Below are 17,168 nucleotides of genomic sequence, written 5' to 3'. Positions count from 1 at the left end.
GTTTTTTTGAGACAGGGTTTCTCTGTGTAGCTTTGCACGTTTCCTGGAACTCACTCTGTAAGCTGGCCTCGAACTCACAGAGATGTGCCTGCCTCTGCCTCCTGAGTGCTGGGATTAAAGGCGTGCGCCACCACCGCCAGGCTGCATTGCAAACTTTATATCATGAATGTTCTATGAATTTTTCTGAGCCCTAGATAGAACAACAATAAAGTGACTGCTTATTTCTGGTTGAATTAAATGTACCAACTAATGACATCATTTGTGTTGCACTGGGTTTGGCAATAAAATTGAGAAGAGTTAATTTTATTTTAAATATCCCCTCACTAGATAGTACTTGACCTTTGGTGTCCCAGGCATATTATTAACTCCTTACATACTACTTCACTTTATTCTCAAAACAGTCAATAAGATGTAGACATGTTGTTTTGATTTTATTTTGAGTAAACTAAAGTTTTAGAAAAATCTCTATAAGAAAGTATTTGTCTTAGAAAATGAATTCAAAATTCAGCCATTTGTTTTTTTTAAATACTTTCTATGTCAAGTGACTATAAAATGATATTTTAATCTAATTTGAAAATATGTTTATCTTGCCAAATTATGTTGGTAAATGAATAAGATGCGTAAATTTCATATATCTGTTTTTGTTTTTTTACATCCACATTGTATAGGCTTCTACCTAATCCTATATATAAACGTATAAATACTATACGTTTAATTTCAGCTCCGCATTGCACTTGCTTTATAGTAGTTTTTCAATTATGAAATCTATACTCTTGAGGAATCATACATTTTTTAAAACAGAGAGGTTTTGGCAATAGAATCAATGCCATTGTTGTGCAGTTGGCAACTCATGAGTTTGGCAGAAGTAATAACAGGACGAGAGAACCTCATGCTTTCTACCGAAATGAAAGAGGGAAAAACAAAACTTTCCTAACGTACAGGGCTAAGAAAGTTGAAATTTTCATCTTCGATTAGAAATTGGACGTTGTATGGAGCCATTACAAAATTAATGTGCTTTTATAGTCGACCGAAGAGAAAAGTGAAAGTTAGATTTAAACTTGCGTCGAACATTAAACCATTTTGTTTTTAAACCATTAAAGGTGTATTTAAACTTGGCAATGGTGAGATCTTATTTCCCTAGTAACTTTTTTGGAAACCTTTGACCCACAACACCCTCTCACAGCAGGTGCTGGGAGCAGCGGAACGGAAGGCGGACAGACCTCAGTTGCTCCGACGGACTTGAGCCCATCAGTCCGTTCTTTCAAGTTTCCCCCACCCCCGACCTAGGTGCGTGCAAGTTCAGGTTCTTCTGCTTCTTAGCGTCGCGGCTGGCCCATCTTAGAGGCTGACTGAGGACTCTACTTTCCTCAGGTGAGGGGAAGGTTGTGAGTGGCTAGTTCGGGGTTGGAGACAGTGCTCTCGGTGTAGGGGTTGTGGGGAGCGGATCCCCACCCTGCAAAGGAAGTAGAATCCCCTCCCCCAACTTCCCCGGGTCTACTTGTCAGCTTGACTTTGAAGATTCCCAGCGTTCCCAATGCTCCCTTTGAAGATTGCCCTGGACGGACTGGAATCCTCTCTTTTCCACTTTTCTCTAAGGTCCCGCCAGCCTGCAGGTCCTGTTTCTAGCATTAGAATTACATTTGTAATATTTTCTCTGAGGGCAGATTAATCATAGTAACGGTTAGCAGTCCGAGTTTGTATTCCCACAATTAAAAGAGTAACCTGGCCAATTTTCTGGTCTCCACAGCTTAAGGGAACATTGCCCATGTGGAAAAGTTAGAAGGTTTACCTACAGCACATTGCAGGCTACTTTTAGAGGCCAGGTTTACTGACTGGCAGTAAATTAAACAATCTTACGAGGTCGCAGAGGGATCTGGTTTCTTTGGTAGGAGACTGGGCTACAAAGACAGAATTCCCTTTACAGTTTGTACTCAATAATTTTTAGGGCACCATCCCAACAGTGTGATACTACAAATAATCTAAAGACTACGAATAATCCTTTGTTTGCAACCCCTTCTCCATGTTCAGCTGTATGGAGCCATTTAGTTCTTTAAAAAAAAAAAAAAATGCTTGAGCTGGGCGGTGGTGGTGCACGCCTTTAATCCCAGCACTTGGGAGGCATAGGTAGGCAGATCTCTGAGTTCCAGGCCAACTGGAACTTAGTTCTAGGGCTGTGAGTTCTAGGGCTACAATGGGAAATCCTATCTCAAAAACAAACAAACAAAATTAGGCTTTACTTTGAACATAGTTGAATGAATGCATAAAATTTGAGTACAATAAAGAATAAAATGGCAATGCAAACAATTTTGCATCTATTTTTATTTGCTTTACCCACACATTATTTTGAGGTGTTCCCCTCCACCCCCCCAGACAGGGTTTCTCTGTGTAGCTTTGGTGCCTTTCCTGGAACTCACTCTGTAGCCCTCTCTGGCCTCGAACTCACAGAGATCCACATGCCTCTGCCTCCTGAGTACTGGGATTAAAGGCCTACACCACCACCGCCGGGTTAATTTGAGTTTTTTGTTTTTTGTTGACAGCAGAGCTTCCTTTAAAAAAAGAAGTCATAATCTGGACTCTGGACGTGGGGCCAGGGATATGGCTCAGTGGTTAAGTGTGTGTACCCTGGAAGGCCTTAGTTCAGTTCTCAGCCCTCACATCATTCTGCTCACCACAGCCTGTAACTCTAGCTTTGGGCCATACAATGCCTCTGGCCTCTAGTGGTGCCTGCATTCATGTGTCCCTCAAAGATAAAAATAAGTTATTAAAACTGTCAGGACATAGAGTATAGGTTTTTAATTATTCCAGATTTCATTCTTTTGCTTGATGCATTGAGTGCCTTTTATTGGTGATCTAACAACACTGTTACTTCCAAGTAGAGCAAAGCCAAGATAGTTTCCTTTAAAAATATAATTTGTGAGATACTACATATATGTAGTCCATGTAGTGTACCATTAAATTAAATGTACACATTAAAATAGTTCCACTGGGTTATGTTTATAACACGGAAGATGAAGATCTTAGGCTCCAAAGATAGACCATTGCGTTATAGTTACAGTTACGGCTCTGGCTCTGTGGCAAGCAGTTTCGTTTCTTCAGTGTGTAACATAGGAATAATTACCCTTAACTCCAAGAATTATGATGAAGATTGCGTGAGGTAGAACATGGATTTTGCTTAGAATTGTTGGTACTTAGTGCTGAATAAAAATTAGCTATTATTTTGGAAAAAAATTAGATACATTAAATTAAAGGGTAGTTGTGCTTTTTTTTTAAGTTATCTGGAGAACTTAAAGAATAATTAACAATTTGGTTGATTTGTTGATGCTTAAGGTCTAGAAATTCACTTTAGAGTTTTATTTCTAGTATCTTTACCACCTTTATCTTTTCACTATTTCTCATTGACACATAATTCAGTGGATTATTTCTAAAGCAAATTTGATGTGTTATCCTTTAATAACATGGATATGGAATCATAGGATTTATTCTTAAGTAACTCTTAATCCATGAAGAAGGAAGAGAAGTGCCGACTGGGTATTTACTGTGGAAGTATTACAAGCATTGTTTGAAACTAATTGGGTGAAACACCAGTGCTTTCACTTTTTTTCCCTGTTAATATGTTGATGTAAGTATCCTTTTCCCCTTCTGCGTTAGAAGAATTTCAAATTGCAGAAGAAGATGAGAAAGTTTGAGAAACTCACTGGTTATGTTATCTATTTGCTTGGTTTTAGGTCTCAGGGCATATACATTCCAAAATGGGGATCAGGGATGTAGTCTAGAGGTAGAGACTGAGCTTAATGTACACAAGCACTGGGTTTAGTATCTAACACCAGCCAAGAACCAACACACACACACACACACACACACGCGCACACACACACACACCACACTCACTCAACCCAGACAAACCAACCCAAAATGGTAGCTATGATATTCCCAAGTATACTAAGGTGTCATGGCATGTAGCTTTAATTGCAATATTTGGGAGGCCAAGGCAAATAGGAAGTTTGAGATTATCCTGGGTTCCATAGCGAGACCTATCTCTGTTGGAAAAAAGGAATGAAAATGTATCTCAGGGTTTCATTGTTTGTGTGGTGAGAGTAAGCTGGGTTTGATCTTCAGGACAGCAGGGAAAAAAGAAATGAGTGCTCAAACGTGCCCAGTTGAGTGTGAACTTGTAGCTTAATTCAGTGTGTGCTGTAGGGATGCAGGTTGTGCTGCACATCTATTCTGTACTCTTGGCAGTCTGCAAGGTTTTCACAAAGTGATCATGTTTTCTTGTCTTGTGTCCGTGCTTACTCTTTTACACTCCCAGTCTTCTCAAAGCTAAGTTGAATATGTTAATTTGGCGCTGTGAGAACAATAAATAGAACATGAAATAAAGGATGAACCAAACCTAAAATAAAATATTTATATTCTCTTTCATGCTCTAGCTTACTTTTTAGACAAGATTGAGTGAGCCCTGGGTGCTCTGACCATAGAACAAGTTTATTTTTTTTTTCTTTTAAGATTTATTTATTTATTATGCATACAATGTTGTTTGTGTGTATCCCTGCAGGCCAGAAGAGGGAGCTAGATCTCATTACAGATGGTTGTGAGCCACCATGTGGGTGCTGGGAATTGAACTCAGGACCTCTGGAAGAACAGCCAGTGCTCTTAACCTCTGAGCCATCTCTCCAGCCCCCGCAAGTTTAATTTTTAAATAAATATTTTAAAGTTTTTGACTCTACTCCTTAGAGCTAATTAAATTAATAAATATATTACAGAAAATGAGTTACTAATTTTCATATTGATGAGGGTTAAAAATGGATGATTTTAGAGTTCATAAAGCCACCACAAAAATTGTATTTAATTAATTAACTAGTTAATTAAGTTGTTTTGCAGTTCTGGTTGTCCTCCTCAGACATTCCTCCTGCTTGAGTTCTGGAATTGTAGATGTAGTCATCATGCCCAGTGAGAAATTGTATTTAAATTATGTTTGTGCGTTCACTTAGGTTTCTTGTTTCATGTAAGGAAGTCAGCCACCTTTACTTGTTTAGATGATGAGGCTTAAATTTTTTTTATTTTTGTATTAAACATTTCATGTTAATGAGCTTTCTCCCAAGTATTGTATCTTTAAAAAAAAAAAAATTAGAAACTGGGTAGAGAGATAGCTCAGCAGTTAAGAGCGCTGGCTGCTCTTCCGGAGGACCAGGGTTCAGTTTCCAGCACCCACATGGCAGCTCAAAACTGTCTATAACTCCTGATCCAGGCAATTTGACATCATCACACAAACATACAAGCATGGAAAACATCAATACACATAAAAAAGATTAGAAGCCCCAAATCATTATATTTTTAACTTTCTCTTCTAGATTTGTTGATCTACAGAATGCTTCGCTATTCGTATTTTTGTAGAACGCACAAAGGACTGTTTTACTGCTGGGTGGAGTCTGGTGCATTTAATTTGGGTGTCTGTCCCCAAGCAATGCACACTACGGCAGCAGTCCATACTGAATGTGAATCCCTGGGAGAGACAGCTCTGTGTGGCACTAGGGAGGTACATAGATCTGCAGAGAAAGATTCGGAAGCCATGGCTAACTTACATATTCCAGTAATGGTGAATGAAGTTGTTCATTGCTTGACACCACAAAAAGGGCAGGTGAGTTGACTTTTTAAAATAATTTTAACTTTTTATTGAATTGCAATTCACTGTTTAAAAATATATAATTGGGTGTTCTTTAGTGTATTGATATGCTTGTGAAGTTACCACTATCATTTAGGTTGGGAGCTTTTTAGGACATGGATAACCCTCATATATCCATTGGCGGTTAGTTTCTTACTTGCTTTTGTCTGGACCTTGAAAACCACTAAACTATTTTATGTCATTTTGGATTTGCCTAAAGTGTGATTTATGCTTACATTCTTTTACTTAGTGTGTTTTAAAGATTAACCCATGTTGTAGCATGTGCTTTTTTATTTTTATCCATGTGTATGTGTGCATGTATGTGATTTTAGGCATCAAATCCAGAGTGTCACACACATTAGTCAGTGCTTTCTCACTGAGCTACAACCACAGCCCTACTTTATTCCTTTTTACTGCAGGTTTCTCCATGGTATGGGAGAAATAATATGTTTTGTTTAGCCATTTGTCTTTGGATCTGTTTATGTTATTTACTATTTTGTGGTTATCATGGATGTGAATTTTATGAACATTTGTGCACAAGATTTTGTGTGGCTGTATGATTTCAGTTCTCGTATGTATATACCAATAGACAGAATGCTTTAGTGATTGGCAGTTTAGAATCTGAGAAATTATTTACCTGAGTTGATTAGTATTATCAAATCACAGCTGTCAGAATGATACACACTTGCTGAGAGGTTGAGTATGAAAACTCAATTCCAGAACAGTTTCTTGAGAATTTTATAATCTTTTTAGGAGTGATTAGAGACAAAATCAGTATCTGAATCCCTGTTCCTAGTTTCTTCACTCTATTTTTCCAGTACACATCTGTGTTATTCAGAAATCTCCAGAGATTCCAAACCAATTTTGTGTGTGTGTGTATGTGTAATAATGCCATCATTTTGCAGAGGATGTGTTCGAGACTCTTTGTATGCTTGGAAATGTGGTGTCAGACTATGTATATGTATATATATATATATATATATATACATTTATATATATGTATATATATAAAATTTCTTTCTATATATAATTTCTGTCTATATATGTATATATAGTATGTGTGTATATCTGTATCTAATAATTCTTACTATAGATTTTAGCAACATCAGCAATCATGTTTTGTCTTTCCTTATTAAGTCATGATTTTTTATCCCTTCACTTAACTTTCGACTTTCCTTTAGCATGTCTGAATTGCCAGTATCACAATACTCAAATTTAGAAGCCATTATTTAGTACATCAAAGTTTTCTTAATTATAAGCAGCATAGATAATGAAGGTAGATGATAAACAATCAACAGGTAGCATATATAATGTGGATACACTATACAGAAAGATAAGTCATGTCTTAGATGGGATGAGAAGAGTAGGCTGGCATGAGATTTTCATCATTCTACTTAATGGAGGTGAGTTTAAAACTTAATAATCCTGACATCTGGAAAAAGTTTTCTGTGTAACTGAAATTATAGAAAGTGAAATGACAGATCAGTGAAGACTGATGTGTGTATGTCTTTGTGGATGTATGTGCTTGTGGAGTAGGGGAGGGAAGGGCTTAGGAGGGAGAGGGAGAATGTTAAGGGAGAGGGACAGAGACAAGGAGGGAGGGTGGAAGAGAGACAGATATTCAAGAATTGACATGTACAAATTATAGAGTACTTTATCTACAGGCGTGGTTGACAGGCTGGAGACCTAGGGAAGAAACTGCTTGAGTACAATAGACCTGCAGTATTTCAGATTTAGTAGAATCACTGTCTATTAAGGTATTTTTTTTCTGTCCATATTACGGAAGGTAATTTGCTTTGCTGAGAGCCTGTCAATTCAAATACTACTATTTTTCTAAAACCACCTTCATAGAAATTTCTAGACTAATGTTTAATGACATTTTGTACATTTTGACCTGATTATATTCATGAAATTAACCTTTATCCCTATCTTACTAACAGTTTTGTAGGCAGGATTAACTGAAATTTTGTATGAAATATATTAAAAATATATAGGGAGATTACATAAATCTTACACATATAATATTCAAAAAGAAAAAAGTATAACCTGATAATTTTGTATATTGATTAAAGATAAAAATTCTTATCATAGTAAAACCATTTCAATTGTCAGCTTATAATATTGATAATGTCTTTTATGTATTGACTTCAGAAATATTATCTCTTATCTTCATTACTGAATCTATCAATCTATTTGTCTGTCTGTCTATCTGTCTATCTATCTATCTATCTATCTATCTATCTATCTATCTATCTATCTATATCTATCAAATTAGTCCTTTCATTTTAAAAGCACTCGTAAGGCTGGGCCTACTGGCTTATTCCTTTAATCCCAGCATTTGGGAGGTAGAACCAGGTAGATCTCTCTGAGTTTGTGGCTAGCCAGGTCTACACAATGAGACCCTGTTTCAGTAATAACAGTAATCAAATGGGAAGAAAATCACATATTGCCTCTTCCAGTATATAGGAGACATGTTGATTTGTGGTTAAGAGCAAAGATCCTAGAATTATGTCTCGCTTGGACAAAACATGCGCAAACAGAATCCTTGCATTATTTACTTTATTTTTCTAGAGATTTCTTTAAGTGGGATCAAGTAAACTAGACAAATTGGATGTTGCTCACCTACCAGTGATAGGGGTTATATTTGTTTTATCATGAAAGTATTTTTTTTACCTCACCCCAGGCAATATATAACAATTAACAAAATTTATCTGGCCTTTTCAAAAGAGTTCATGTGTGTAAGGTCTTTGATGAATGCTGTCAGGTAGTAGGAACTCTATATAGATGTAAATGTAGATTTAAATATATTCACAAAGGGTGAAACTTAGTGTTGCAGAAAACTTCATCAGCCTATACAGACTGATAATGGAAAGATAACAAAACCCATGTTGAAGTGCAACTTATGCATCATCTTACTAAAGAGCTGGGAAGTAATTCTAAATATACATAAAATATTAAAATATATATGTTGTGTTTTATGCACACATACACACAAGCAAAAGTATAAGGTATAAGATGGATCTTAAAAGGTCTTATTAATAAAAAAACCCAGAACCAGGTATTGGGGTGAACGCTGAAAGATCAGAGAAGCAGAACAAGCCACAGCTAACCTCACCACACCAACTTCTCAGCCAATCCTGTTTCCTTAAACTGGAAGCCTCTGAGTCCTCATCTGAATGGAATCTCAGCTGAACTGCTGCTAAAAGCCTAAAAGCTTAAAGGCCTCTAGTTCCTGATCCTCATGCCTTACATACTTTTCTGCTTCCTGCCATTACTTCTTGAGATTAAAGGTGTGTGTCACTATGCCTGGCTGTTTTCAGTGTGGCCTTGAACTCACAGAGATCCAGATGGATCTCTGCCTCCCAAGTGATAGGATTAAAGGTGTGTGTGCCACCATTTTCTGGCCTCTATGTCTATCTAGTGGCTGTTCTGTTCTCTGATCCCAGATAAGTTTATTAGGGTGCACAATATATTGGGGACACAATATCACCACAATAACGTGGGGACTATGTGTGAGTGGCTTTTAATTGATTTCTGGACCTCAACAATGAAAGCACATTTTGTCAATTTGCTGATCTCTCCTGTGAGTACTAATATTTTTTTTGTACTTACCCATATAGTAGAAAAAGAAACAAAAAGAAACCCTACTGCCTCCCCTAGTAAATCTTTACCATATTTGCTTTTTTCTGAAACCAAGTGGAACAAACGTAGGTGATTTAAAACTTGACCCACACTGTTGTTTCATTCTGTTCAGTTCTTGGGAAAAAATCTAATCCCAGTTTATTTTGACATTTTCATTGTTCTGATTTCAGTTTGATACTCCAGGAACCTTTAATGGAAAGCTTAATTTTACGAATGTTATTTCTGAATATTTTCAAGTGAGGCATACATAGAGATAATGTTATTTTTACCTTTTCAGCTGTCTGGCAGGCAGCTTTATTCACTATTCCCTTAATCCTCAAGTAATAAAGAACTGGTGACAGTCCTTGGACACGAAAGGTCTTCATTTCATCCAGAATCCATTATTTGCTCCTCTCCTTCCGGTGCCTTCCCCAAATCATTTTACTTTGTGAACTATGAGTCATACATTCACTTGTACTTTGCACCCACTTAATTATTTTTTCCACATCTCCTTCAATGGTGAATTAGAGATGAAACTTTTGATCATAACAGGAACTTACAAAAACACCTTGTTTTAAAGTCTAGTGTAACATGTCTTTCTCTGTTTCTCCAATCAGCTCCCAAATGGAGACTTATTACTTATGAAAGCTTGGCCTATAACTTAGACTTGTTTCTATCTACCTGTTATAACTTAAATTAACCCATTTATATTAATCTGTGTTCTATCACTTAGCATTACCTCTCTTCCATCTTGCACCTCCTGTTTCTTTCCATGTCTCCTGGTGTCTCCTGTGTACCTAGATTCCTCCTCCTCTTCTTTTCTCTTCCTGGAAATCCCACCTGCCTATACCTCCTGCCTAGCTATTGGCTGTTCAGCTTTTTATTACACCAATCACAGCAAATACATCTTCACATGGTGTACAAATATCCCACAACAGTCTAGGGAATCTTACAGTTACTTCTTTTTATTTAATGTTTAAAAGGTTATAACTTAAAGAAGCTATTGAGTTCAGAAATTTGTTCAGAATTGTGACTATTTTTGCAAAATATAATGAATATATTTAATAGTGTGAATTTTAAGAAAAAGAACTGCTTGTCTTCTACTGCTTAAGTGGTATCTACTGCGTAAGTTTTGTCTATTCATTTATTTGATTCTGGAAATTAATCCCAGGGCCTGATACTTTCTAGGTGAACACTACTGTTTTTTGTAAGGATCTACTAGTTACCTAAAAATATTTTTCCTGTGTCAGAAATGTATTATTCTAGGCTACATCGATCAATTTTTTATTATCTGAAATCTGTAAATAGTATTTTTACAGATTTTACCTACTTGATGATAGGATAGCAAATTAGAGGTTATTAGGAACTTAGAAGTCCTTGCTTACTCTAGTAGTCTTAATTTGGTTTGGTATCTTATGGCTTCTGTCAGAGCTTTTATTTAATTTTTAAAATATTGAATTAACAATGATACTTAGAAACATTGTGCAACTGCTTACTATAATGACATTTTTTAAGGTCTGTATATGTTGATCTAAAGATAATTTATGATGGTTTTCCATTTCATAAACAATGAAGAATTGGTTTTATATGATAATTGGAGACAAATTGGTTTTTCTTTAAAATTTCTACATTTTTTTAATGAGTAAAATTATTATATTTATTCATTTAATGTATCTACTAACTAATTTATATTAATATTTATAATGTTTATTAGAAGTTTATTTTGATTATCAGAAATGAAAATCTGATGCAGAATAATTTTTGGTAATCTTCAGATTTTATTTATTTAAATCTACAATGTAACTATCTATCTACCTGTATATAAATGTATATATATGTTTAAAATTAAGTGAGCTACTGGGCTATGGCCATGGTGCTAGTGTTTTTTTTTATAATTTAATTTATTTTTTGAAAATTTCATACATGTATATAATGAATCTTGATCATACCTAGCATTTACTTCCCCTCTTCAATTCTCTCCAGGACCTTGCTATCATCTTTGTCCACCTTTTTGACCTCCTTTTATAAATGTTTATTTATTTGCTCACTAAGTCCATTTAGTGCTGCTAATATGTATATGAACATGAGGCCATTCAGTGGGATATATGACTCTCCCTTTCTCAACAGCTTTCTACTGCCAACAGCTCCTCAGCTAGGAATGCGGCCCTGGGAGCCCCTCTGCATTCCATGTTAGAATTTTGAACTGGCTTGATGTTTAGTAGATAACCATTGCTGCTGGGAGTTCATGTATACAGTAGCCATGTCCTTTTCCAGGTAGCATTTCACATCATTCCTCTCATCCACCAGCTTTTATCTTTTATGGTCTTCCAGCTCATTCTTCTTTAAAGTACCTAAGTCTTGAGTAGGGGATGTTGCTGCAGATGTTCCATATAGGTGGAACACACTGCATAGTAATGCATCTTTGAATTAACCAATACTCACTGCAATAAGAAGCTTCTTTAACAATGCTGGAACAGCACAGATCTTTGAATATAAATACAGTGAATTTTGGAGGCAGTTAGATGACATGACACTTTACAAAAACAATGTCCACAGGTTTTCCTCTTTGAGTATGACTTTCCTAGCCAGGGATTTTGGACATTTTTATAGTACCAGACATGACTAATCCTCTCTAGAGCAGGTTTCAAGACCAATTTATAGAGTGTTTAATTAACCCCACCAACTGTGTTACTACTGTTTTACCAGTGGGAGCATCTGTAAACATCATTGGTCTATGTATGAAAAGTTGGTGTTGATCATACATCCCCAGGATAAAGAATTTTAGTATAAGGGAAAATGTATTAGTCAGGGTCCTCTTGAGTAACAGAATTTACAGAAGGAATCTCTATATTTAGAAAGGGGGGTTATCAGCATGACTTACAGGCTGTAAACCAGCTAATCCAGCAATGGCTAGCTATGAACAGGAAGTCCAAGAATCTAGTAGTTGCTCAGTCCCCTAGACTAGATGTCTCAACTGGTCTTCAGTATATGCTGGAATCCTGAAGAAGTAGGCTCTAATGCCAGTGAAGGAATGGACTTGCTAGCAAGGCGAGGACAAGCAGGCTAAGAACAAAAGCTTTCTTCTTCCATGTCCTTAGATAGGCTTCCAGAAAGGAGGTGTGGTCCAGATTAAAGATCTGTCTTCTTGCCTCAAGATCCAGATTAGAAGTGGATCTTCCTACTTCAAATTAAGAGAAACAAAAAATCCCTTGCTGTGGAATGTCCTTCTGTATGCTGTGAATGTGTGTTGCTCTGATTGGTTGATAAATAAAATACTCTGGTCAGTAGCCAGGCAGGAAGTATAGGTGGGATGAGTAGAAAGGGAGAATTCTGGGAAGAGGAAGGCCTGAGTGAGGAGTCGCCAGACAGACACAGAGGAAGCAAGATGACAAGGCAGAACTGAGAAAAGGTACCAAGCCATGTGGCTAAACATAGATAAGAATTATAGTTTAAGTATAAGAGCTAGTCAGTAATAAGCCTGAGCTAGTGGCCAAACATTTATAATTAATATAAGCTTCTGAGTGATTATTTTATAAGTGGGCCATGAGACTGTGGGGGCTTGGCAGGACCCGAGGAACATCCGACTACAATCCCTCAGTGGAGTGCCCTTTATATTTGGATTTTAGTTAAGCCAGATATAGTCAGGTTGACAGCTATGAATATCTGTCACAGAAAAGGAATAATTAAAAAAAACCTTAAAATTATAGCTTATTTAGAGTTTACACAATCAGTTATGAGGTTTTACGATATTTTTTTTCTTCACCAGTTAATGTAAACAAAAGTACTTGATATCCTTAAATATCAATGAGTGATGAAACTGTTTACATTGGATTTAACAATTACTTTTTAGATACAACACCAAAGGCATGGGCAATGGCAAAAATAGTTGGTCATTTGGACTTAATTAAAATTATAATCTCTCCTCCATGAAAGACACTGCCAGGAAATGTAATGACATGTGATATACTGGGAGAAAGCACTTGCAAAAGATACCTATGCTAAAAGTCTGTTCCCCAAAACATACAACACCTCCTCAAAACTCAGCAAGAGAATAGCCCGAGACCTCAATGTACATCTCATCAGAGAAAACAGATGATAAATAAGCCTGTGAACAGGTAGTCCCACACCATATGTCATCGAGGAAAAGCTGACTAAAACAGTAGTGAGATACCACTGCATCCCTGCATTTGAAGTGGTAACTGCTGACAAGATGTAGAGTATCAGGGACTCCAGTGTATCTAGAGGTTTCCGGCCTGGCCCAGGGTCAGGGCAAATCTCTCTCACCTGCCAGTCCCACAGCCGCTCAGACCCGACCAAGTAAACACAGAGACTTATATTGGTTACAAACTGTATGGCCATGGCAGGCTTCTTGCTAACTGTTCCTACAGCTCAAATTAATCCATCTCTATAAAAATCTATACCTTGCCATGTGGCTTGTGGCTTACCGGCATCGTCACATGCTGTTTGTCATGCTGTTTGTCATCCTGGCGGCTGGCAGTGACTCTCTGACTCAGCCTTCCACTTCCCAGCTTTATTCTCCTCCTTGCCCCGCCTATACTTCTTGCTTAGCCAATGGCCAATCAGTGTTTTATTTATTGACCAATCAGCAACACATTTGCCATACAGAACATCCCACAGCACTCCAGTGCTTTGGAAATTTACAAAAATAATTGTACTCTTGCTATACAATTTAGTGGTCACTCTTATTGGTATTTTCCCCAAAGAATAAGAGCAAGGTCACATAGAAATCTGCACAATGGCATTTATAGCCGCTTTATCCATAACTACCCAAAATTATAAGGAACAGAATATCCATCAATAAGATATTCAGTATACTGTGCTACATCTAGATAATGTAATATTTTTCAGTGCTAAAAGTAATTATGAAGTAATAAAGAGAAGAAACTCAAGTTCATGTTACTCCATATAGGAACCAATCAGATAACATTAGGTAATCCCAATGTAACCTGTGTTTGTTGTGTGATAAATATATAACAATGTAAATTCATCAGTTGTAATGAATGTACCAGTCTGTGCAGTTACTATATATTGGGGGTAGCTATGCATTATGAAGATAGAGAATGTGTCCTTTCCTCTTAATTTTGCTATGAATACAAAATTGCTTGAAAAATGTGTTTAAAATTCAGTGGTCCAAACAGAACAAATGATAATAGTGAGAAAACTGATATCCTTCTATTCTAAAAGTCATATATATGTACATAAGTTGATTATTTAAGGACCATTCTGTTTCAGTAGAGATTTCCCAAGAAAATAAAAGTCTGTTTTCTATGGGAAGCCCATAGAAAAGAAGAAAGAAACAAGTGAGGTTGTTCTGTCCTCAGACCTTCATGAGTCATCCTGGAGACTGGTTACTGTCTATTTAGGTCAGCACTAGACCCTGATCAATAGTCTAATCATAGCTCATGCGTGAGGCGAGCTGCAGTGGTCCTCTTCTCCCCGTTCTTCTGATTTCCATATTGTGTTTGTGAAGAGTGGTAGGAAGTGTACCTTGACCTTTTGAGTTTTCATAACATTTTACTTTACTTTCTTCTACTGCCTTCTCATAACAAAACTACCAGGCTTTGAGTAGCATACTTAAAACGTTTTTTTATAATGAACAAAGTTGCAGAGCCTACAGTGACTCATCATGTAATGTTCTCTGGACCCTCTTTGTCTTTTTTCTTTTGTGATTGAGTGTTAGTGCCTTTCTCCTTTACGTAAAACAAATGCCATGCATTTAAAGATTTTTGTTTTGCTTGCCGAATGCTGTTTTAGAAAGTATTTACACGCAGTTTTGTAGCTACTTATTTTGTCTCTCATTCATAAAACTGTTTGTTTGGCTTAGTTAGTCTTCAGTGTTTGGAAAGTCATTGTAGTACATTATACAAATTTAAGCATTTATTTTTCTTTGTTTTTTTAAATTGTATATATCTATTAAATTTCCAGGCAAAGTAATTCTTATACATTTTTTAAATTCACAGTATAAACTGTAGTTACTGAATATATTCATAAAGATGGAGTATTTTTCACTTGAGGCCAAAATATGCTGTTAAGACTATTATTAATAATAGTATAGTATCATATAAGATGTTACTATTGCAGAGCACATTCACATATTATTGTCTGTGCTTTTTATTAGCACTGATTGCAGAAGCATTTTGTAAAAATTGTTATATGAATTGTAGAAAGGGGAGCTACGTTTCCTGTGCTTCTGTTGGTTTAGAACTGTATAGTAGTAAATGATATCAGTTGGATGTCAGTACTTCTGTTTGACTACACGGTGTGCTTTTTTTCCCCCGACTATGAGTATTAGTCCTTAAGTTCTTTTTTTTTTTTTTCTTTCTTTTTTCGAGACAGGGTTTCTCTGTGTAGCTTTGCGCCTTTCCTGGAACTCACTTGGTAGCCTAGGCTGGCCTCGAACTCACAGAGATCCGCCTGGCTCTGCCTCCTGAGTGCTGGGATTAAAGGCGTGCACCACCACCGCCTGGCAGTCCTTAAATTCTAATGGTCAGCTTATAATATTTTCAGGGCCTGTGTCATGTTCCTTAATCACTTACAACAGCCAATTTGACCCAATATCTCTTGAGAAGAGCTTACCAACCTACTGAGCGTGTGAGAAAATGGCTGAGCAGTTGTTTGAAGCATGGTGTGTTTTTGCTTTCAGAGCCCTCACAGAGAATTCTAGGCCTGCTTCACTGGTCAGCTCCCTGGGTTTTTCAGGTCTGAACTCTAGACTGATCTCTCCTAAGGAGACCTTTTATTTGTAATGACAAATTAGGATGAGAGAAATTGTTTAAGGAAAGTTATATAAAAATTAATGCAGTACTGTAACAGGTTTAGAAATGAAGATAAAAAGTGTGATGGGGCAGGGCATTTTAAAGGGATGATTTGAAGGAACAACATTAATACTTTGAGGGGAAAGCTATTTTATGAATTTCTGTTACCTTCCTTTCTTTGATTTTATTTTATTCTTTTTGTGTATGTGCCAATCTATCATAGTTCTGTGGTCAATTTTACTGTTAGCTTGTTGAAGAAATAATGAAGCAATTAAAACTTGGTCTTCTATCTCACCCAGTTTTAAATAAATAATATGCATATTTTAATATTTTGAATTATTCATATGAAACCAACATTTTATCTTTTAGGAGAAAAGTGTGTGTGTTTTATTTCCCTAAATTAAAGTGATCAGTAGAAGCTTACTGAACAACTTGTAGAACACATACTTTTACAAGGTCTGAGGCCTATCCAAACACCGAGGTAAATAAATTAAATGAAATACTTGACTACTTTTATGAGCTAAAATGAATCAACTTCTCCTTTTGGCCTTTATTATACCTATTTAGACAGAGTGCTGTGTAACCCAGGCTGTCCTTGAACTTATTATGTAGCTGAGATAACTTTGAACTTGTGATCTTCCTGCTTCCAACTCTGAAGTGCTGGAACCACAGATGTGTGCTACCATGCCAGGTTTATGTGGTACTGGTGACTGAACTTAGGGTATGGCCTCATGTATGCTACTCAAATGCTTACCAATTTATTCTGATCCCTGGGCCACTCCCTAGGGAATTTATAACTTAAATGTATACTGGGAACTTAGTGTAAATATAAGAAATGTTTTAGGTTTTTATTTTAGTAACAACATGTAGTAGTAGCTTTTGCTAAAATTGAAACTTCTCCTGAGGAACTTTCACTTAAAGGCATGGTTTGGAGGCACATGCTATGAATTCAAGGGCAGGCAAGTTCCCCATTCAAATGTTGATAGTGTTTGGAGTTGGTGCTTCTGGAGGTAATTAGAATGAGATGGAATCAATGATAGCATTAGTGTCTTTATGAGAAAAGAAAGAAACCCAAAGCTAGTATGCTTGCTGTGTGTCACTATGGTTTTGTT

The 17,168-nt window shown here is 36.6% G+C and overlaps 1 protein-coding gene across 1 annotated transcript in view; it reads left to right on the top strand.

The window, feature by feature from the left end:
* Nucleotides 1–1,194: 1,194 nt before the first annotated feature.
* The window catches only part of Mettl15 (methyltransferase 15, mitochondrial 12S rRNA N4-cytidine), a 159,139-nt gene continuing 143,165 nt past the window's right edge, over nucleotides 1,195–17,168 (top strand). The window contains exons 1-2 of the mRNA XM_059261067.1: nucleotides 1,195–1,371; nucleotides 5,349–5,635. Of these exons, the coding sequence (XP_059117050.1) occupies nucleotides 5,366–5,635 (270 nt within the window). The 5' untranslated portion in view covers nucleotides 1,195–1,371; nucleotides 5,349–5,365. The remainder of the gene's footprint in view (nucleotides 1,372–5,348; nucleotides 5,636–17,168) is intronic.

Source organism: Peromyscus eremicus, chromosome 4, assembly GCF_949786415.1.
Source record: "Peromyscus eremicus chromosome 4, PerEre_H2_v1, whole genome shotgun sequence".
In the NCBI taxonomy this organism is placed as follows: Eukaryota; Metazoa; Chordata; class Mammalia; order Rodentia; family Cricetidae; genus Peromyscus; species Peromyscus eremicus.
This window is presented reverse-complemented; position numbering and strand designations above follow the sequence as displayed.